General features: G+C 37.5%; 2 protein-coding genes across 2 annotated transcripts; both read right to left on the minus strand.

Moving 5' to 3' along the window:
* Positions 1–1235: 1235 nt before the first annotated feature.
* On the minus strand, positions 1236–6620 carry vamp8 (vesicle-associated membrane protein 8 (endobrevin)). Its single transcript, XM_067440178.1, has 3 exons — positions 6430–6620; positions 3998–4162; positions 1236–2811 (listed from the first exon to the last, which is right to left on the minus strand). Exons 1-3 carry the CDS (start codon positions 6454–6456, stop codon positions 2629–2631), a joined length of 375 nt encoding a protein of 124 aa, XP_067296279.1. The 5' UTR covers positions 6457–6620; the 3' UTR covers positions 1236–2628.
* A 537-nt stretch (positions 6621–7157) lies between these two features.
* On the minus strand, positions 7158–23075 carry ncaph (non-SMC condensin I complex, subunit H). Its single transcript, XM_067440179.1, has 18 exons — positions 22954–23075; positions 22308–22531; positions 22134–22224; positions 21957–22046; positions 21732–21849; positions 21422–21567; positions 20690–20879; positions 20460–20539; positions 19772–19974; positions 15182–15327; positions 12608–12714; positions 12316–12435; positions 12055–12162; positions 11840–11974; positions 11584–11694; positions 9855–9931; positions 8452–8527; positions 7158–7552 (listed from the first exon to the last, which is right to left on the minus strand). Exons 2-18 carry the CDS (start codon positions 22517–22519, stop codon positions 7493–7495), a joined length of 2070 nt encoding a protein of 689 aa, XP_067296280.1. The 5' UTR covers positions 22520–22531; positions 22954–23075; the 3' UTR covers positions 7158–7492.
* Between the last annotated feature and the right edge of the window lie 422 nt (positions 23076–23497).

The following is a 23497-nucleotide window of genomic DNA, read 5'->3' on the forward strand; positions in this document are numbered from 1 at the left end:
ATGTATATAAATAGCATATATAAAGGTCATACAAATAAGCTTTAAAAATCAATAAATAAAGCTATAAAAATGACACGTGAGCTTAAATGTTCAATTCTCTCTATAGATCAACTAAACTAACTTCATAACTTTTACTTGCATTGATGTAGTAAGATTTTTCTTTAATTTGTCCTCTTTTTATAGACAGCTCTTTTCTTCTTGCTGTGTAAATTTATTTAAATTCTTCATATTTTTCAATCATGTAATATTCTACAAAAGAGAGAAATCAATCTCACTGCTTCTCTCGTGAGAAGTGAATCTCAGTTTTACTGATCTACAGCATGTGATTGGCTGTTCTGATGTCACAGCTAAACTCCTGAACTCAGGAGCAGTGATCAGTGTAAGTTGACAGAGAAAGATGATCAGCATCATGAGACCAGCAAAGCCTGAATAGATTGGTTTGGTTTTGTCAACTTGAAATTAATCCTGTAACCCTGAGTCTGTTAAACTACCTTAATGGTACATGCCCCTAGTGTCCACATGTATGAAATCAATGCCCTGTTTTGTTTCTGAAAGTCATCTTTTGATTAGAAACATTATAACATTTTTCTAGGATGTGGACTTATAACAATTTGAAAATTAGTCAGATTTAAACAATATGCCTGATTACAAAATATTAGTCCTGAATAGCCCTGAATGTACTCTTTACAGGACATCAAGACTTAAAACTCTGACATATGGTTTTAGAGATATTTACTAAAATATAATGTCCTTGTTGTGGCACCCAGGAGATTAAACCGATTCACAAATCACAATAGTCACTGGAAATCTGGAGGGAAATGTGAGCTGCAGCTGGTGTAAGAAAAACAAGATAAAATCACAGCTGGGTAAAAAAAAATAAAAAACTACTGCGCTTAAGTTGCCGTACTTGCTCTTTTTTTAACCACTTTGTTTTAATGTAGAGTTGTTAGAATTCAATACAATAACAATAAATAAAAAAAACATTAATTACCTCTGTCTGTGTCCATCACTTATGTATGAATGCTAAGGTCAGTGTCCGTTAGCAATGTCAATATCTAAAACTGAATATCAATGATTTATTTTTGTTGTCCCTCTCTTGAGATGTACTGCATGCCAGATGGCGGACATGTGAAACTGAACACAAACCCAACAGTATTTCATAATTATTTACCGTTAGTCTATGTACATTTCAAATGAGAGGATCAAAAAACATGTCACACTCATCATTTGTTTTATTGAACGATTGTGTTTATTTACAAAATATTGCATTTCCAGGCGGTTTATGCTAATAAGACTCATTTCCAAGGCACTTTACATCTTTTTATCTATAGATGAATAAAACATAAATTGATTAAATGTTTGATTAAAAAGTTTAATTGTTTTAAAAAAATCTTTTTGATTAAAAGGTTTGTTTATCATGGGAGAATAATACATTTTTACATATAGTATGATGATAATGGAAGCTACAAGAAATACAGCGTAAGACTTTACAGACATTCGCACAGTTGTCATTCTGACTACATGCAGATAGACTGACATACAACGCCTTGACCTCTCTCCAAAGCAAAGTGCAAAAGCTACCCAGCAGACGAATACAAGGCCAGCCAACAAACATTTAGAGAAGTGATTTTCAATATCGGTGTTCGCATTTTTTAAATAAAAACTACAAACTGAAAATGACAGTACAGACTCCTTGCTCTGTTTCTATACAGTAAAAAGTTATGCTTCTGGGGTTTCAGAAAGCTCCCACAGTGCAAGGCAAATCTTTGACGCAATATTAAATTATGATTACAGTACTGACTGCATGTGGTACAGTGCAAGTGTAACACTGCATGTCAAATAGAATGCAGTGATTTATGATGAGGATAGAAAAAATCTAAATGGCCTTGTTCAGGTGCTCTTGTTTCATAAAAATCTTTCATTCAATCTATATAAGGAAATCGGTTTCTCTGTTTTGAAACTTGGGGCATTGCGTACTTCAGTAAAGATTTAAGACAGAGAAAAAAAATTCCAAACAGTATCATTTCCTTTAAAGAAAAGGTGTTTTGGATAATGCAACAGTTTTAAGAACACATTCTGGTTTGACCTTTTACAAATGACATACATACTTACATACATACTTATATTGACGACAAAGTACAGAGTACAAAAGAGAGACACTTGGAGATCTAAAAGTATTACCCTAATTACAAGTTAACGTCTTATGTAATCGAATCTAACAGTTTTAAATATACTTCATAATTCAATAGAGAGAACTTTTACCCATTACCTTCTCGGATTCAATGCCAGTGTATGATTATTTAAAGTGTACCTTCAGTATAAACAATATTGCAGTAATTGAAGTAATTTATTACAGTTGTGGCATTTTATCAGGCTTTAGACAACCATAAAGGCAGCTGAAGTGGCCATTAACATGATGTTTTAGGAGGTGACAAATATGCAAGACAATAGATAGCATTCTGTCAATAGACTACTTAAAATCCTCCATTTAAAGGTTTCAAAGCTGTCATTATGGAAGCTCCTCATAATAAGGAGGTGTGATACCATGAGATATGAAGGTTTCTGAGCAAAATGTGCAAATAAACTGTGTGTGTGTGTAGGTATGCGTGTGTGTAACTGACAGAAATCCTAGGGTGGTGTGATGGTGGGAGGTTTGGGTGCGGGCGAACCAGTTGGGATCACACCAGTGGCAAGGAATATGATAATCAGCACAATGACGAGGACTATCACAACAATAAGCACAATCAGCTTCACGTTCTTCCACCAGTAAGCGCGAGCAACCTTCTGAGAAGTGTGCTTGAAGTTCTGAGCCTAAAAAGCGGAAAACAAAGACCAATTACAATGTCAACAAGTGTGGGACTACAGCTGCATACAGTAGCCTATTTAAGTTTGGGGTCAGTAAAATCAGCATATTAGATTAATTTCTGACAGATCATGTGACACTGAAGACTAAGTAGTAACGGGCTGCTGAAATGTCAGCTTTGCTCTCGCATAAATAAATTGCATTTTAAAACATATTACAATGGAAAGTTATTTTCAATGGTAATAATATATTTTACAATATTACTGTTTTTACTGCATTTTCTATTAAATAAACACTCTATTGTTTTTAGAAATAGGGCTTATTCAACTTCTTTCCTACATTGTGGGCAAATGCATTTGTCTCAGTGCATGCATTGTTTTAGTTTGGCAGGGTCGCCGCTAGCTTAGCTTAGCATAATGAATGGAATCATATATTGCCAGCTAGCATGTCCCAAGTAAAAGTGATCAAAAAAACACAAAAAAACCCCACCTAATTACTTCTTGTGGCCTGCGTTTTTCACGAGTAGAAATAGTGATGCAGATTAAGACTAGGCGATTTCCTAAGCAGACATTAACATGGGACTATATTTTGGGGAAGCACAGGCGAAGCACTGCTGCTTGGGCGCAGCGATATCACGGCTCATCCTCACATCCTCTGGCTGTTGAGCGTTTGCAATATGTTGCGTGATATCTCTGCCCAAGTAGCAATGATTCGCATGTGCTTCCCCATAATATAGTCCTAAGTCAATATCTGCTTAGGAAATAACCTAGTCTTAATCTGCATCGCTATTTGTACTTGTTGTGAATATGCAGGCCACAAGAAGTAATTAGGTGGGGGAGGGTTGGATCACTTTTACTCAGGACATGCTAGCTGGCCACATAGGATTCCATTCATTATGCTAAGCTAAGCTAGCGGTGACCCTGCCAAACTAAAACAATGCATGCACGGAGACAAAAATACATTTGCTAAATGTAGGAAAGAAGTTGAATAAGCCCATTTCCAAAAACGGTGGCGTGTTCCTTTAAATAAATGCAGCCTTTGAGAGTGTATGGGACTTTTTCTTTTTTCTTTTTACATAAGACAATCTTTTCAAATCCAAACGTTTGAACGGTTGTGTGCATAGTAAAAACAGTGTGCAGGGCTTAGAGCTGTAATATGTGATAAGAATCAAAGTTTTTGTACTGAAAGACACACCCCCGCTTGCAGATCTTCAGATTTGCCCATAAGATCATCCAGTCTTTCTCCACGGGCCAGGATCCGATCAACATTCTGGGTCATAATGTCCTTGACCCCGTCCACTTGAGACTGTAGAGATTTAACTGGATCCAAGTCCTGTGAAGACTCTCCTTCCATCGGCTCCTGCACTCAGAGAAATGAAAAACCAAAACATGATCAAAATGCTACAAGCACACAGCTCCACAAAATGACTTGCATTGTTGCAATACTGAATTGGAAGGCAACAAAAATCTATGAACAATGAAACTCATCATGATGAAGCAGTTTGTATAGAGACTGAAATGGCCAGCCTTATATCTGGCCCATACATAGAAATTGTATCGTGCAAGGTATACAATTTTTTTTTTTAAGTTTTTTTGTTTGTTTGTAATAATCTCCTACACTATGTAACTTTTCCGTCCGCTAGATGGCGCCTATTCAAAACAAAGGCAAAGTTTGATGACACCGGGTTTGAGCGCGCAATCTTGGGACGTGGTCTTCACCTCACAGCCGGTGGAAAAGAATCGGGCTAGGACTTGGGCGGAAATCATGTTCATGGATGCGGTTATTAACATTACTGTAGTATGAAGCAGAGCAGGACTGAATGTTGAGGGAGCTGAGCAAGGCCACTGGAGCGATTGTTGCGCAACACACGGCTCGCGAGCAGCGGGATTTTATTCTGACAGGACACAGGTGCCATTTCTGCTCATGAGTATGAGGTAATGCAGCTCTGTTGATCATATTAGATAAATTTGAGTGTGTTTAAAATGAGGTTATGACGCTACTCTGTGCGTTCTCTCAACAGCTGTTGTGACACTTGTTGCACACTGCTAAGAATAAAGCGTTTCTGCCAAATAAAACCGGAAACCGGGGGTAATGCAGATTATGATACAATTGACAGGCGACTCCCTCAGACCAGTGTTCCCAACTTAGCAATTTTGTTGCTAGATTTCAGTTCAGATAGCATTTATAATAAAAGCAGTCCTAGTAATGCCTTTAGATGCTAATGATTGGGCGTGACATCTGAAGTGTGATACTGGTAAATGCGACGTAAAAAGATGGCTTTACCACATTTCACACATCAAAACACCAACTGTTATGCATTTCAAGATCCATAGCCATCTTTTGCATTGTTCATCGCATAATTTAGGTACTTAAAGATTAGATCATGGGGGAGGTTTTGTTCACGTTTAGCCATGTTAAGTCCCCTTGCACTACTGATACTTCTTAAACAAAAGGTTACCAGGAAACCAAAAGCAATGCTGCGTCACTACCGCCCTCTCTGTCTTTCCCTCTCCATTCTCCATTCTAGTCAATGGCTTTGCGAGTTGGTGTCACTCACAACACAAGGCCTGCAGTGCAGAATGGCAGAAAGCTATTAGGTGACATCAGATACACACAGCCAAGTACCACACTGTGGAGAAATGGTTCCATGTGATAGGCCTATCTATGTCATAGCAACAACTTAAAAAAACATGTATTCATCTGGTTATTAAATGCTTTACCAGTTTTGAAAGTCTTTAGATACTTTTTCTAAACTGATTTTCCATTAAGACTGGAACTTAGAAAATGTCCATCTGGTTTATTAAACTCGATCTTCCTTACTCCTTGTATAAAACAACACATTCTTGTTCCCTTGAAGTCCGTGTAACACCAAATGTGTTCAAGAACAAGCCAACTTGTAATCGAATAAGTTCAGTTATTCAAAATACTGTCGACGAATTTTATTTCAACAACAGTGCCGCATGAAAATAGTTTATACGATACTGTTGAAATGTGTTTAGAAAAAAAATGACAGTTGATCAACTTGATTATAAGCAAACCAGCATGAGAATCTCACACTTCTGTTTCACTTCAACAGTCAACAGGGGACGTGTGATGTGATCAGCACATTTGCCAACTGTAGTTAAAAAAACATTTAAACCATGTCGCCAATCAATAAGTGTCGGTTGTCTTGCAAGCCGGTTAAGTTATGCTTCACAGCACAAGGTAAATTCAATCCATCTATGTAAACAAATCTGTACAACAAAGTTGAGATACAAATTGGATGAAGCTTAAGTAACAAGGTATTATCTAAGCAGCACATTTGTTTAAGCAATCCAATCAAATTATCGACATTAACTGACAATAGGAACGTAGAAACTATAACTTGAAAAACGAGCTTCGCCCTGTTTTGAGTAACGTTACGTCAACTCGCATCAACCGGTAAAACTAAACCAAAAAAAATAAAAAAAAATCAACCTAACGTTACTCTACTGGAGGCTTTTGCAGCACTTTAAAAAATACGTTTTACACGGTTACAGAGAGGAACTCAGTTTACACAGCTAACGTTAGTCAGTCTACTTTTAAACTAAACAAGCGATGTAACTTAACAAGCACCTGCCGGCTATATAGTTAAGTTCACAACTTACCGTACTATTTGGATCACCCAACCCCATGTCTGATGTTTTTATTTACTCCACGAAAAAAAAAAAACAATTACAACGTCCTTTGGAGTTAAAATGTTTGTTGTTGATTCTTCGAATGACCAACAGATGTACACCGTGCCAACACTTCCTGGTCTCTAATTCAGTCTATACCGCCGATGATTTGGCATTGGCCAACCTCTGTAGCGCCACTTCCCATAGCATCCTCCAGAGGGCGCTGATTCATGACACCTGTAAGTTGAGAGCGCACTCTAATCGAGCCATCGACATTTCAGGTATGAGATTGTTCACGGAAAAGCCAGAAAAGCTGCCTTGTTCGTTTTTCCTTTTCTAAATAATGGTATTAAACGCAATTTTACCTTATGTAATAAATGTTTCTCAAAGTTTGTTGTGTTGAAAAGGTTGTAGCATGACATTATTAGGGCAAAACATTAGACTTCTATACACAAAACAGAACACTTCCGCCACGGCAACAATTGGCTCCACCTAAAAGCCTCCGGCATTACAAGTATTCATGCAAAACATTATACCATTCCACAATGACATCATACTACATTCAAAACAATATAAACCGATAATAAAGAATTATCCAACAATTCTTTGATAACTTTTATTTTTCAAAATCAGATGTAGAATATACACCTAAAAGAAACCTCAAAGTTATAAAATTAATTTTAACAATTTAAATAAACATTTGTAAAAAAGAAAAAAAAGAAAAAAGTGTGACATTGACAACAGAAACTTCACATTTACTTTTACTGAAGCTGCTAAAACGAGTTATTGCTAAAAATATCTTAAAAAGCAATCATATTCATGCACTGCATACTGCCGTTTTTTCCCTGGTACATACTTTTGACATCTTTCAATTTCACTCAGATTATGTGGTAGTTTCCTCAACAACATTTTTAACATGATCCTGACATAATCTCTCTCTTCACTATATTGTTATGTTTAGATATTTTACATGCCATGGAGAACATAAGAGACTGGATTTACATTTTGGTTTAAAAAAAATAAAAAAATTGTATAAAAAGTTTTGTATCACTTTTCAGTGGCCTTGTTTAATGATGATATCGGTCATGCAGTCAATCTTGTGCAGCTCCAAGTTCTGTTCATGGAAAGAAGAGCTTTTAGATTTACAGCATTCAAATGTTGTGATGTCATGAGATCACAAATAATTCTACATATTTAAGTTACAAAATATTCAATGCATACTAATGCAAGACAAGTAGATCTTTAAACATTATAACCAACATGCTAATATTAAATCATATATGTAAACAGACCTCAATCTACAGTAGTTTTTGAAATCATTATATATATCTATATATATACAGTGAGGAAAATAAGTATTTGAACACCCTGCTATTTTGCAAGTTCTTCCACTTAGAAATCATGGAGTGGTCTGAAATTGTGATTGTAAGTGCATGTCCACTGTGAGAGAAAAATCGAAAAATAAAAATAAAAATAAAAATCCAGAAATCACAATTTATATATATATATTTTTTTTTTTTACTATTTATTTGTATGTTACAGCTGCAAAAATGATGATAAAGCTGCTTGGCAATTTCCCCGTAGCCCTTTCCAGCCTTGTGAAGGTGTACAATTTTGTCTCTAGTGTCTTTGGACAGCTCTTTGGTCCTGGCCATGTTAGTAGTTGGATTCTTACTGATTGTATGGGGTGGACATGCAGCTAACAACCTCAAACATGTGCATCTAATTTAGGATAATAAATGGAGTGGAGGTGAACATTTTAAAGGCAGACTAACAGGTCTTTGAGGGTCAGAATTCTAGCTGATAGACAGGTGTTCAAAAACTTATTTACAGCTGTATCACACAAATAGTTAAAAAATCATATATTGCGATTTCAGTTTTTATTTTATTTTTTAGATTATGTCTCTCACAGTGGACATGCACCTACAATGACAATTTCAGACGACTCAATTTCCAAGTGGGAGAACTTGCAAAATTGCAATTATATATATACACTAAGAAAGTAGTACTCACTTTTTCATTTGCCAAATGCAGAAGGGCCACAAAAGCCAACGGTACTGAGAGATTGGTAGCCATGGTGGAGGGAAGTCTGGTGGGTAAGGAAAGAGAAATTTACGTACAGTGACTGGTAGATACTAGACGTGCCGATTTTCGGTAATGCGATATATGATAATGAATATGCACGATATTGTTATCGTGGGCACTTCAAAATATTGTAAATAATAATTTATTAACAATTATTAAAATTTGTATAATGCACTCAAGAATACTTTGCCCATCAACCGTATAAATGCTCAACACCGCTGTATTCTGCGTCAAAGGGACACACGCTCAGATGTAAATGAGAAGTACATGAACGAGTGAAGGAGACGCGATGAATGAAGTGCCGCTCAGTGACAGCAGAGGGCGCTTTTGGAACTGCAGAATGCAGCGGTTACCCCGGAAACCCCGCAAACAAAAGCAACCATGCTAGCGAAGTTTTTAAAACAGCCATTCGTTTATTTTAATCTCAATGTTGTTCATCACAGGCTCAGCACCAAATACTTAAGGGGGGGGGGGGGGGGGGGGTGAAATGCTGTTTCATGTATACTGAGCTTTTTAAACTGTTAAAGACCTGGATTCCCATCCTAAACATAGACAAAGTTTCAAAAACTAAGTTGGATGTTTGATGGAGTATTTCTGTGTTTCTGACGGAGCAGTCCCAACGTTAAAGGTTCACGGTCCAGCTTTGGAAGCAGGCGGTGAGTAAAACTGCTTCAAATGTCTATGTTGTTGGCTATAGTCACGTAAGTAAACATCAGTAAACAACACGATTGTGTATAACATTAGTTAATTTATCAATGGAGCATGCGATCTATGGTGTGTGTTTAAATACATTTGTTTAGCTGACCACTATAGGTGTCAGTTTGTTTATCGTAAAACCACCCAAACATAAACCTAGCGTTCTCACAAAGCGTGCTTCGTCATTCAAATGCACTAACGGTTATTCCATTGTTGTTCTATGTATAACGTTACACTAGTCTGACCTGCAAAACCGTTTTGCTTGCTACTGCTAAGGTTTAGTCGCATACAATAGTCCATAAACCAAATCATGTCCTCATAAACTGCGAGTAAACGCACAAAAATGTTGACAGGCCACTAAATACAGTACATACCACAGAGACGGACGTCCTGCTGTTGTTGCTTCTCCTGTTCAATTTATTGAAACTGAAACTGAGTGTTTTTGAAACAGAGTGTCCCTGAGTGTCCTCTGAGCTAACAAATGTAGCTATTGCTCAGTATTAGTTAACGCATTAAATAATGAGACCTTATTGTTATGCGTTACTTGTTGTTCTTTACAGCAATTAATCGTAACAGGAAAAATTTATATCAGCACATGCCTATTAGATACAAAGCACCAGGCCTTGAAACAGTACCTTTGTACAAGATTCCTGATAGACTGGCTGAATGATTTTTCTCCAGGTACTTCTGTTGTCTCCTCACTCTCCACCTGCTGTAAATGGTAAAAACAGTAAGTAATTTGAGAGAAAAAATAAATAAATAATTAAACTGGCCACAATAAATGCAGAACAACAAAGAACAAAGTAAAACAATTGGATGTGACCGTGCTCACAAATTTGACAATCAGATAAAGTTGTCAAAATGAGTTTTATTCAACCAAGAATGATCTCCAAGACTTTTTTCAGTCTTTACTTGATTAGACTATTGCAACTCGCTTTATTATGGTGCTCAAAACAAAATTTTGGATAGATTCAGAGATGCAAACATGTATGGTCAAAAAAAAGAGAGAGATAAAAAAAACTCAAATCCACAGACCTTTATTTACAGATAAAATATTATAATGGGAATATATGATCGTGGAGAGTTTTACCTGCTGACTGTCATAACCAAACGCGACGCGCAGTTTGAATGCTGAACAGTGATGATTTTCCGTCGACTTTAATTTAACGATGAAAATAATATGAATATAAGCTATATAATATAATATATAGCTATGGAATGGCTTTTCTTATATATAATATAAGAGTGATAGCTGAAGGATCATGTGACGATATACATTTCTGATTATTACGACAGGCTGAATCTGAGCAGTTGTCTGCCTGTCTGAGTTCTGTCAACAGACGGAGGCAGACGTTTCATAATTCTCCATGCGCGAAAAACCCTGTATAACATTATAAACCAACAATTTCTAACCTGCAGTGATCTCACCAGAACTTTGCCAGCAAGACGGGAAGGCGCAGTACCGAACTCTGGTCTCAGGGAGAACTGTGTTGCAGTGGCTGGATACCACATCCAGACATTAAAAGATGCGCAGCCAGAAGAAACACTAGCGGTTAAGCCCGCCTACCAACTATTAGTTTTAGTTTAGGACTATTAGTTTTATGACATTGAAATGAAGGATGATTACTTTTACCAAGCCTGCAGTCTCCCTCTCATTTACTGAAGCTTTCGTGCCTCGATCGCCCCCCGGTGACCGGTCCCAGTATAGCCGCCCCTCTGTGTTTTCGAATGGACGCGAGGCAAACTAAATAATAAAATTACACTTCAAAAAATGTTCCCCAAAGTTAGTTTATGTCACTGAAGGCAGTTATCATCACGATGATTTCATTTAAAATAAGTTTAGTTTGAGTAAGTTATTTGATGCTATATAAACAGGGGGTGTGACGTCATGATTGACAGCTGAGACTGACGGCTTCTCTGAGTGAAGTTGTCACTGAGGCACTAACGGACTTTTTTTGAAATTTTTGGGAGCAGATTAGAGCTTTAGCTTTAATTTCTACATTTCCATAACTGTTTATTTCACACCAACATAATTAATTGTTCTGCATCTGCGAGAGTGTGGGCGGGCTTTTGATATCGCAGCTGTACTTCCTGCTCTACTTCCTGCGCTCTACTGCGCAACTCCGGTCCCGAAATCGCTACTGCACAGACTCGGTCCCAAGATGTTCGCGCCGTGCAAGGCCGCCTAAAAGCTTCAAATCTGCCAAGCGGAAACGGATGATGTCGAGTCGTCCATATTGTTTTACGGTCTATGACTTTTACACAAAGTTCAGCATGCAAATGCTTTCTTCCAAAATTTACTTTAAAGACAGTGAAAAAGTAAATCAATAACTTCACCAAGGTCAGAAAGATACAATTACAAACCTTGGCTGGTTTTTCAGGACTTTCTGTTAGGAGACCCCACATAGTGGTCTTCAGCTTCTTCATGTCCATCTTCTTGGCCGTTCTGGCATAGTTTATCTCAATAGTGTTTACCTAGATGAGGAAACAATTTGTGATTTATCTGTACAAAACAACTGAAATAAGAACGAATAACTGACAAAACAAACAAAAATCTCACTAGATGATCACTGTGTAGCATAATAACCAAATACATGTCCTCTTCTGTCCAACATTTTACCTTGTGAGGCTCAGGGACGAGACAGTCCTCTCCGTAAGTAGAGATGTCATCTGTGTCCAGAGAGAAAGGTGTCGGTCGATCTGTTTGGGAGTCATCAGCTCCTCCAAAGCCTTCAGCATCTTCACTGTCCCCTTCCTATTCACAGAAACCACTAACCGTTAAATGGACTGTCTTCCATGTCAATCTAGAACACGTAACAGTATTGTTTAGAGTACCTGAAGACCAGGACAGAAGTTGGCTGTGTCATTGGCATTGTTGTAATCGTACTCTCCTATGTCTTCACTCAGCTCTCCCGATAATCTTTTCTTTCCTTCTGCACTGAGCTTAAGTGAGAAAATAAATCAGTCAGATTTGTAAGATGAACAAAACAAACCAAACCAATCTAGCAGTCAATATATTGTACAGCATTCTTCTAATAATGTTGTAGATTTGCCACAATCAAAATGCTGAAGTGTATTAAACATTCATGCTCTTACTGTGTTGGTGGGTTTGAGGCTGAGCTGTGACAGGTTACTGGGTGGATACTGGAAGTCTGCTGGAAGTGTGGTTTTCTTATTGCTGCTATTCAAAGCCGACTTGCTAATTGTGGTTGCTGCCTGGAAATAAGCATTTCATTGTCAGTTTGTCACCAAATAATCTGCTGCTGACAGACTTCTACAAGGTTTAAAAGTTTTGCTAGAGGGATTAAATAGCGTTCTACAAATTGCTGTTATGAAGCTTTTGACTATGGAAGTCATGCAAATAAAGAATTAGCAAACAGGGACTTACTCTAGTTGTTCGGAAGTAATTATGAAAGTTGATATCTCCTTTAAAGTCAATAATGAGAGGATTCTTTGGTGCTCGCTTCCTAGGTTCTTTGTCTGGTTTGTGATCTTCTACAAAGGATAAATTAGACATTTAAATGGCACAACACTCAAAACAATAGATAATAGAATATTAAAAATTATGATATGGGTGCGTTCACACTTGGCCAACTTTAACTTCACAACTTGGTCAACTTCAAAATACCATCATATGCAGACTATGAACACATAACAAGTGCATTTATCTCAGCACACAGCATTGTTTTGGATGTTCAGTAAGTTACATTTAGGGATGAAACGGTGTGGAAATTTCACATAACAGTTATAGTGACCCAAATTATAACAGTTATCAATATCATCACGGTTTTGTTTAAATTAGATAAAGTGTTCAAAAAGAACCAATGCACACACTGAAAACATTTTAACAAGTTTTATATTTGAAAATCAACAAACAACAAATAAATCAAGCAGCTCTATGCACTTTTTAAAAGAAAGATTGTATTCTGCGGGATTTCCTTCCTTATATTGGTCGTCGTCAATAGCACCACATAATGCATAAATAATAATTTAGTGTGAATATAAATCTCTAACAACAAATCTCTATAAATATGTTCAAGCAATAGTCTCATGCGTCCTATCGGCTATGATGCATTTAAATCTAGCATATTTTGTGTACAAGCCCAAACAGTATCCCAGTAAAATAAATCATATCCATATTTTCATAGGATTTGACAGTTTATATTTTATTAAATATCAAAAACCCAAAAGGTGTGCATTATACCAGACACCTATGAACACTTTACAGTTAGTTTTATACAAACGTGCATACCAATGTTGTATGTAACTTTAGAGACGGTCTCTAAAGTTGCTTATCTCGAGCATCAAACGCTATGGTTCTGCTGTGTTTGTTTTAAACTATTTTCGCTGCTGAAATAGAACAAAAACATTCCACTGTATGCTGAATGAATCTCCTGCGTGCGTCACACGCTCGGCTTTGAGTGCAGATTTCAGTAAGAGTGCGCTCTAAACAAAACTCCAGCTTATCTGAACACATCTGATTATTAGACATTGCATTCATAAATTCAATAGAAACACGTGTGATGCGTTATATTGCGCAACGCGATTATAACCGATGGCTTCTGAGAAGCCTATAATAAGTAGGGGACTATAGCAACAGCGACGCGAGTGACTGTGTTACACACCACAGCCGAAATACACTAAACAAACAGCGGGTGTTTATGTCAAGCCCTGATTATTATTCCTTAAATGTCACCCTAGTCGTGTTTGAACGTGTTCGTTCGACTTTGGCTCAAGCTTTACGTTATTATTTCCCAGACCTAGGTTTGGTATTGAGGTCAAAGTCCACTTGCCTTGCGTGCACAAATCTTGAAGTGTTTCCCCTATTACAGCGACTTTCTTCTGGCATGTTCTGCTGCAGACAGGGTGACCAGAGCATCTTCGATTCATTTTTCCTCAGGACTTTTGTAAAAGCCAAAATATGGCCACACCTCAGATTTTTTACTTTTAGAAGGCTGGAAAATCTCCTGGTGCTGTCACTGCCTGTCATTTCTTCTCATTCAGAAAACAGCGCTCCGTGCTGTGCGCGCCTGCACCAGACTGGATAGGCTTTACCGCGAGTTTTCAAAATCGTGATAATCACCGACTGTTTTAATGATAATTAAATTTTAAACGATATTACTAACCGTCAGGACATTTTATTGTGGTTTATCATGAAACCGGTAATTGTTTCATCCTTAGTTACATTTAAAATACGTACGTCAATACGTCATAAAAGCTGACTAATCAGGTTGTGGAAGTATCCCTATGTCTTTAGGTTCAGTATCTTCAGTAATGCCAGTCTGAACTGAACTGAACTACAAGTGTGAACGCACCGCACCCTAACGCCGCATTCACACGGGGCGTAGGCGTTAACGCTTGACGGAGGGCGTGGCTGAAGCTGGGTGCTGACGCGATCGTCATAGTGACAACAGCCAATCACATTAACTTCCCGCTTGGACCAAAACACAACACAAAAAAGCACCTTTTTATGACAGCTAGTCTGTGAGACAAAATGGATGCCGATTTGGTTGTATGTGTAAGTGCGATTGCCCGTGTAGTTGTTGTCAGCGCACTGAACAGGTGCACGAAGCTGTTAAGTACATTAAATCCTGAAAAAGCACCGACAGCGGGAAGAATATCACGTATTGGTCCGGGAGCTGCGTCTGGATTTTTAACGGTCTATGGTCTGGATGGTTCACGAAGCGGTAATGAACGCAATTGGCTAGCGTCTACTGTAGGATATTTGCATACGGCGATCTGATTGGATGACGCCTGCGCTTGCGCTTGAAAGGTTTAGAATTCTTCAACTTCTGCCGCTTGCAACGCGAGTAAAGCACCGCGACGGAACCCACAATTCAGTTCGGCAACGGATGATGTCACCCATTCAAAGTAAATGGGAAGCGTTAACGCCTACGTGTGAATGCGGCGTAAGAAGGCAATAAAATACATTCAAATACTCCAAGGCTAATCTTTGACTTACGCTTATGTCCAGGTTTAAAGAGCCAGTAGCCGGGTCCGACCCAGGTTGCCATGGTCCTGGGACTGAAGTACGAGTATTCTCTGGGCTGATCAGACAACTGCAGACACATGGTGGCAATATCCACCTCACCAATTGGAATAACACCGCTATTAATAACACAAATACACTTAAGTGAATTGACACAAAAACAGCAGAGAAGACATTTAAATGCAAATAAAATGTTATATTCAGAGAATATTCTTCAACCACTTCTTACTTGGAACCTTTTAAAAAAATAACGATGCCATTGGAATAGTTTAGAAGAAAAAAAATTAGATTCCGATCATCAGTTCCAAACGCACAAGTTTTGGTTTCCATAGTGGCCACCTGATTGCACATAATTCTACTAATCCCGCATATTTCACGCTCACATCTGAAGCGCACACACATAGCCTACCGTAATAAAGCCACCTCGGACATGATACAAGTGCAAAAATTTGCTTCTTTTTCCAGCTTATTGTTGGTCAAATACACTTAAAAAAATTCTCAGTGCACATCTTGAATAGTGTAAACATAGTCGCAAACAGTTCAGGAAGAATGAGTAACAGAAACAGTGTTTAGGATCCATGCTTGCGTTAGTTCTTAAAGGGACAGCAGTTATTTGTTATTCAAACTACAAAAAGACAAATGATCACACTGCTCTTGACTGATCGACTTTTATACTTTATATACTACAAATACTTGAACTTTTCTGTAACTTTAATAGTTTCATCTGTAGGCTATTGATCATTGTTTATATGAGGAAAAAGCTTAAAAGCTTTATCATATAACATGATCTCTTCATAAGAAATTGATTTTTGATTGCCTAGACTTTCATTAGACGCACAAAAAATTATTATATTAAAAATATCTATTTGACAGTATATGCAGAGTTTTTTCCCCCGTGGTATTGAAAATAGCATTGAATATCGATGTGACATGTTTTAACTCCATCCCTTAAAGAATCGGAATCGGAATCAGAACCTATTGATTAGTCATTTTGTTTTCAGATGAAGAGTAGGGGTGTGCCATATCATATCGTCCGCGATAATACCGGTATTCATTTTTACATGATAAAAAAAGTGTCATATTGAGATATCAATGATATAGCGTTGCGATGACGTATGACACATTTACTTTCCCTAGCGCGCACAATAACACCTGTCTGAGTGAGAAGAGCAACATGTCAGCCTCCGATAATGATGATGATGATTTAGTACCTAAAAGGGAGCTACTTGGTTACAAGAGGTCAGCTCTCTTGACAACTGACATAACATGAACAGCTTATGGCTGATTTTGATGTTTGCCGTGCAATATTTAACCGGAAGGGTAACATTGACGTTTATTTTTGTCAGTTATGACTTTAGTTAGATCTAGCATTGTGCACGCTTCGAATGAGACACAGAGATAAAGTAGTGTATAAAGTAATACTTTTATTTGAATTAATGGATTATAGCATTTATTTTAATTATAGAGACAGAGAGAGAGAGAGAGAGAGAGAGAGAGAGAGAGAGAGAGAGAGAGAGAGACAGAGATACATGCGTGACTGTGTCTGTTCAGCGTCTCTCTTAACAATGCAGATGTGCGTTTATTACTTTAAAATAGCAAGTAACCCCAACATTGCTGAGGAATATAATGTAGTGATCCAGCAGCTTAGATATTTTGTTGCTAAAAGTCACGGGGCGGCGTTGATAACCAGCTTCCGTGCTCCTGAATCTGCAGCGCGATCTCTGTATGCGAGTGACGTGTGTGTGTGTATGTGTGTTTTTGTGTGTTTGGGGAAACTACATGTCACATAGGCTATTCTGACTACACAGACAAAGGAATCTTACAACCTTTACGAGTTATATTAATGCTTTTTATGCATTAGAAAATTCATATGATCTTACCAGATGAATAAATTATATTAACCGGAATAAACTAACGTTATACAGAAAGGGAGCAGAGACTGTGACCGATTGCGAGAGCGATTGTGTGACAGAGAGTCTATCCATAACTTGGGTCAAGCGCGAGTTTAAACCGTAAAAAAAATAAACACTCTCACAAACACATTCGTAAAAATCACGCAAGATGACGATACTGCAACTAGGGCTGTGTATTGCCAAGACTCTGGCGATACAATACGTATCACGATACGGTATATTCCAATATATTGCGATATTGTAACAAAGGCAATATATTGTGATATTTCTTTTTTGTGTTTTTGTTTTTTATAATTTAACAGAATAAAGAACACAACCATAAGCCTAAAACACGAGACAAAGTATTTTATTTAATTAATATAGTATAATTTATATCACTAATCATATGCAATGTGCAATCTAAGTTGAGGGAAATGTAAAGTTACTGCAGGATTCTTTGTGTAAATGTTTTAAAGGTTCACAGTATAGCAGTGGCTATTTAACAACAGAAAATGCAGTCCATTTCATGACTGAATGACTGTTTGTTTTATATTTAACACAGTAGCCCCGATCACACAGAACGCGTTTTTGCAGCGAGAGGCGCCTTTTTTGAATGGATTTCGTTTGGCAGAGAGCGTTATGCGCACTGCTTATGCGCCCTGGGCGCCTCGCGTTTTTGAAGGAGCGCTCCGAGCGCATGAAGTTGAAAAAAAGTCAACTCTGAGCGGAAAAGCGTGCAACATCATCGCGCTTATTTTCTGTTGTCCAATCGAATGAATGAAGCGGCAGGCCTTCCGTTGTGTTGACCGTTACATTGATTTGACTGACAGTACAGGTGATTCGGGGGTTGCCTAGAAACATTAAAGCGCACTGCTCATTTTTGAATTAAAAAACGCAACCAAAAAAGGGAGTGCAGTGCGCCTCGCGTTTTCGAACCTGAAAAACGCGTTCTGTGTGATCGGACCCTAAAGCTGTTTTCTATAAAGCAGTCTATTGTATAAAGTGCTATTTCAAATAACGTTACTGAACTGCAGAGCTGGTGCATCCATATCCACATCGCAATTATCTTTCGTTCTCCTGCCACCGCTGTCAGTTTTGGAGTGTGTTTATTTTGTTACTGAGAGGAAAACGTGCAGTACATTCTATCGAAATGCTTCTCAGCAGCGCGGGTGACGTCAGGATGTTAAGAGAGCTCTCTGTTTCAATGTGTTTCCCGAGTATTAGATTATAACTTGGCCTATTTTGCAAACAAAATGATTCTTGTCGATTTCCTTAGTGGCTTCTTTTTAGCTGAAGCCAACATGAGTCCACACTTCAGCTCTGTATACTGCAAGAGCGGAATAATTCTATCGTCTTGAGAGCTGGGTTTGCTAATGTAAACACTAGTGATGCACGCACTTTTACCTTGCGCTTCTCCGGCTCCGCGTCAGTTATACGTTCTGAGATAACACTGCCATCTAGCGGTTGGGTGTTATACAGTCTGTGGTTTAAACCGAACACAAAGCCACGAATCTTGCATGTAAATAAATAATTATATAAATATCGATACAGCGTTTTTGAGAATCGATACAGTATCGCCAAACGTAATATCGTGATATTCACGTGTATCGATATTTTCTTACACCCCTAACTGCAACATTAATCTTTTACATCAATCTGGACTTTGTTGACTTTGATGATGAAGGGAGAATTCGCAAGTTTCAGTCAGAATTTAGACAAGAGTGCGCGCGCACTGAACACAACGCTTGGTTTCAGCGATGACTAATCTGAACGCTTCTGATTGGCCATCATGCTCTACAGAAACGCGTGTTATTGGTTATAATGCTCAACGCTGCAAAATGAAATCTGACAGAATGCAGCAGTCGGGTGGATCTAAGGAATGGATCTGTAGGCTACTCGTTTCAAGTATGTTTACAAAGTTTGTTTAACCTATATGATCACTTAAACATATCTTCTATTGCATACATATTTAGAAATAAATTTCCATGACTTTTCTAAAACTTTCAGGTTTATTTGTTTTCCCAAAACTTTTCCAGGCCTGGAAAATGCTATTTTAAAATTCCATGACTTTTCCAGGTCTTTCATGACCGTACGAACCCTGTATATTATATATATATATATATATATATATATATATATATATATATATATATATATATATATATATATATATATATATATATATATATATATAAAATATATATTTAAGATTTCCAGTGAAAACACTAGTAACTTGTACCATATGTCAGTAAAGTTACACTTTGAATTAAATATTCTCTCATAATTGACATTAGCTCATTGGAAAAGGATAAACAATGACTTTAATTTTATTTGCAAAAATAAATACTGCTGCCTACCAGCTGCAATAACCAATAAAACTTTGTTCCATATATTTTTTGCTATATCGTCATAAATATCGTTATCACAAATACTCCTGAAATATCGTGATATAATTTTGAGGCTATATCGCCCACCCCTAAGGAAGAGAACATTGTAGCGTGCCTCCCATCCATTAAATCGAAATAATCTTTTGTGCTTTGTTACTATTAATATGACACAAAGTCTGATTTACAGTATTAAACTGCAATTATTTGCTTATTGCGAAGCAGAGCCTGTTTGTAATGCAACAATTAGCAAACACTTTAGTGCAATACATTTCACAAGTACTAACCGTCCTTTCTGGGGGCTCTTTGAACAAGCTTCTCTGTGTTCCTTAAACTCCTCACAGTCTCCTGGTCTGCCCTCATCCACGTCTGCATCAAAATTATCCCCAAAATCTGGACTCTCATCCTCATCTTGCTCAATGTCTGCATGGACATCAAATGCATGCTCTCCCTGCTTCATCTTCTCAAGCAGCTGGTTGAGGTTTGTACTCTATATTGACAATGTGAAAGATGTTCACATCAATATAAAACACACTTAACATTGCACTTAAACTACTGTTGAAAAGGGGTTAATAAGTTTTTGCTTTAATTTAAAGAAATTAATTATTCTATTCAGCACTAACACATGAAATTGATCTGTGTAAGTAAAGATGTCATGATGTAGTTAAAAAAAATAGTTTCCAGAAAAATAAGTAGCAAAACAGCATTAAATTGCAATGGCTGCTGAAAATTCAGCTTTCCCATTACAGGAATAAATGACATTTTAAAATATAAAAAAAATATTAAAGTAAATTATTTTTAATTTGACTAATATTTCACAATGTTGCTGTTTCTGATAAAATATAAAAAATATGGAGAGCACAAAAGACATTTCAAAAACATTTAAAATCGAATTGATCCCAAACTTTTTAATTGCTGTGTATATGCACACCATCAGTAGGTTGAGCCTTTAATTAGTCATCAAAACAGTCTCACCTGTTCAGGAGTCCATCTAGTAAAAGAGAAATCCTCTAAGGATGGACATATTGGCCTGTCCTCTAGCGTCTTCAGATGACCTGGAAGAATCAAAATGGCATTCAATGCCTTGAATACATTGTCAAACAACTCAGATCGACTGTAACTCACAACACGTGGAAATGTTATGAATTCTGAATATTGCTCTGTCCTGTAACTTGGAACAGAGTGTGATGTGCAAAGCTGTTAACCTGTAAATGGTGAGGCAGGAACGTTCTGATGGGGCACCTGCACTGGAGGCGAATCCGACTTCAGCAAGGTCATATGTGAAGGAAAGCGCAGCTCACAGCGACTGTCCTCACTGAAGAGCACAGACAGGAAGACTCCTGCTGTACTGTTCTCATCAAAGGAAGCAGCCATGCGCTGGAACATGGGGTCCACCTGCACAAAGGATGCTTTAGGTCTTCCTGTAAGTTTACATCACATGCTTTATGGGGTCCTCACAACAACAAAAGGTACTTGTTCTATTGTGAATTTTTTTAAAACTATTATCACCCAGCAATATATTAATTTATCATACATCCTACATTACAGGATTCATATAGTTTACATACCTAGAACAATTTATACCAAATATTGTATATATACACTGTGTGATTGTTTATATTGTTGCAATATGTAACTCTTATCGCCCAGCGATTTATATATACAGTTGGATATACAAGTATGTCCAACTTTATTCACACACATTCATACAGTATACTTGTAAAGGTGATGTATTGTGTCAAACTGCTTGATTGAATCACCGCAAAAGTTATAGTACATCATTGCCCAGCTCTAATCCGCTAAATGCAACTAAGTCATGAGATATTACAAACATTTACATCATGATTTTCTATAAAGCTGATTTAAAACAATGTGTATTGCGAAAAGTTGCTATACAAAAATCGACTTGACTCAATCACACTTAGATATTTATTCACCTCACACTTCATTTCTGATTCAGAGAGATTGATGTTACTGAGGTTCTGCTCCACTGTCTTCTTCTGAGGTCTTTTCTTAGTCTGTTTAGCAGCTACCTGCTCTCCCTGACTGCCCTCGGCTACAGCCTCCTCGTCACCATCTTGACCTGGAATAAGATGAGATTTTAAACATTCTGTGCAGGGTATGAAACCTGCTAGACACCATAAAGTCCATGATCACATAACCCTCTCTGACCAATCTGACCTAAGGCACAAGCCATCTCAATTTTTGTAACATGTCTGCAGACCCATTACTTGAATATCTACTTACATTCTTTTGGTTTGGTCTCAGAGCCCAAGCCTCCCAGAACTCTGTAAGCATCAGCGTGGACCGCATCCACCCTCACTGCATAGATTTTTGTGCTGGCATCCAGGGTCCCTGCTGCCACCTTGATCAACACACAATCACATTCCAATAATCAATAGTCATCATAATTTCCAATAATGCATGTAAACGGTTGAAGTGGAGCTAAATACAAATTCGGCTGATTTCTACCTTGAAGTTCATCTCTGAGTCTTTTTGCTTGAGGATGTCTGCCATGTAATCAATGAGATGAAGACCAAATGCATTTTTGGTAGTAATTTTCTGCAAAAAGAAGGGGACAAGTAAATTAGCCCTGTTGAATTTTCATGAAAAATACAGTAAAGTTAGTGTACATTGATTTTAACTCACATTTTCAGTAGAAAGCTTGATGCATGTTGAATAATGCTCAGATATCTGTGCTGATGACAGTTTGGGGACAGCAGCGGGTGTCGCTGTAGAACTATGGTGAAAAATAAATACATAAGTTTGAACATTTTGCCGTCTTGTTTTTTAAACGGAGCTGAACACGGTGTTTTAACCAACCTGTGGCAACCGGCCTCGTTAATGGAGGAGTCGGTGACTCCGTGAAGGTCGATGACTTTGGATCTCCGTCTTTGACGCCTCTCCTGTTCATCATCGTTTCCCTGGATGTTATCCAGCAGAGGTGTGCTGGTGGCTGACAGAGCGGCTTTCTGCCCTACTGCCGGGGAAGACCACTGCAGTGGCCGGGAGGTCGGGGTACTGAATGCGCTCATAACGAAGCGAAGCTATGGAGCAATATTGGTGTGTCACATAAACATATAGCAATAATATGCAGCTTTTCCATTAAGTGCAGTAACTAACACTGTTTTACTCCAACACTGGTAACGTAAAGTTAAATACGGAGACCTCGCCATGTAAACAACATCACGAAACGTTCATTTAGCTGCTTAAAATGAGCACACCAATACCTAGCAAACATGTCAACAATATAAACGTCATGTAAAACCAGACGTTTATATAACTGAGGCTCATTTCCAAAAGCGAAATTCATAATTGCAAACACGTCAGTTTAGCATTGTATGAACGCTTGTTAGCTAACGTTACGTTATAGCTAAACACACTTCTGAAAACATAACATAACAAATGATACATTGTGGCTTTAAAAACGTATCTTAGAAGAACTAAAAACAAAGAAAGTTTAAATTACCTGTGATAAACTGATGATTTATAAGCAGTACAACTGATCCAAACTTTCTTTATTCCGTCTGTTCAGGCGACCATTTGAAAATTAGCGCCGAACGGTTACACGCGTCATCAATGATGTCATACGTACAGACGTAAAAGTCAGATTGTACTTGTTTATTTTATTGGTCCGTGTTATTATGGAACATAATATAAATAACGTCAATGTTTTTTTTAAGATTATTACTTATGATTTCAAAAAAGGTAATACTGGAATTCGACAGCAATTGCTAAATGTGATAAAAGACTGGTAAGCTCTCATTCTTGTATCGATGATCTGGGTAGAATAAAAACAGATTTATTGTCGTCCATTAGATGGCAGTAAAGTCGCAGAAAATGTGATAGCCTACATTATGGCAAGCCATTTTAACTTATATTCATTCACAGGATATGAATTCTTGATATCAACAATTCCGTTTTCACTTGTTAAAATTATAATTCTTGATATTAACAATTGAATTTCAAGTAGGCTAGTAAAAACTAAAATAGTTTCTTCACTAGTGAAATGT

The sequence above is a fragment of the Pseudorasbora parva genome, chromosome 3, assembly GCF_024679245.1.
Source record: "Pseudorasbora parva isolate DD20220531a chromosome 3, ASM2467924v1, whole genome shotgun sequence".
Lineage (NCBI taxonomy): Eukaryota > Metazoa > Chordata > Actinopteri > Cypriniformes > Gobionidae > Pseudorasbora > Pseudorasbora parva.

Coding starts and splice junctions, on each gene's coding strand:
- vamp8 (XM_067440178.1), bottom strand. CDS start 6,456: ATGGGGTTGGGTGATCCAAATAGTACG. Junction 4,163..6,429: donor TGGGTGATCCAAATAGTACG/GTAAGTTGTGAA, acceptor CTCTGAGTGCAG/GAGCCGATGGAAGGAGAGTC. Junction 2,812..3,997: donor CTGAAGATCTGCAAGCGGGG/GTGTGTCTTTCA, acceptor TCCGCTTTTTAG/GCTCAGAACTTCAAGCACAC.
- ncaph (XM_067440179.1), bottom strand. CDS start 22,519: ATGAGCGCATTCAGTACCCCGACCTCCCGGCCACTGCAGTGGTCTTCC. Junction 19,975..20,459: donor CTAGATGGACTCCTGAACAG/GTGAGACTGTTT, acceptor TTGTCAATATAG/AGTACAAACCTCAACCAGCT. Junction 9,932..11,583: donor GTCCTGAAAAACCAGCCAAG/GTTTGTAATTGT, acceptor TACCATTTACAG/CAGGTGGAGAGTGAGGAGAC.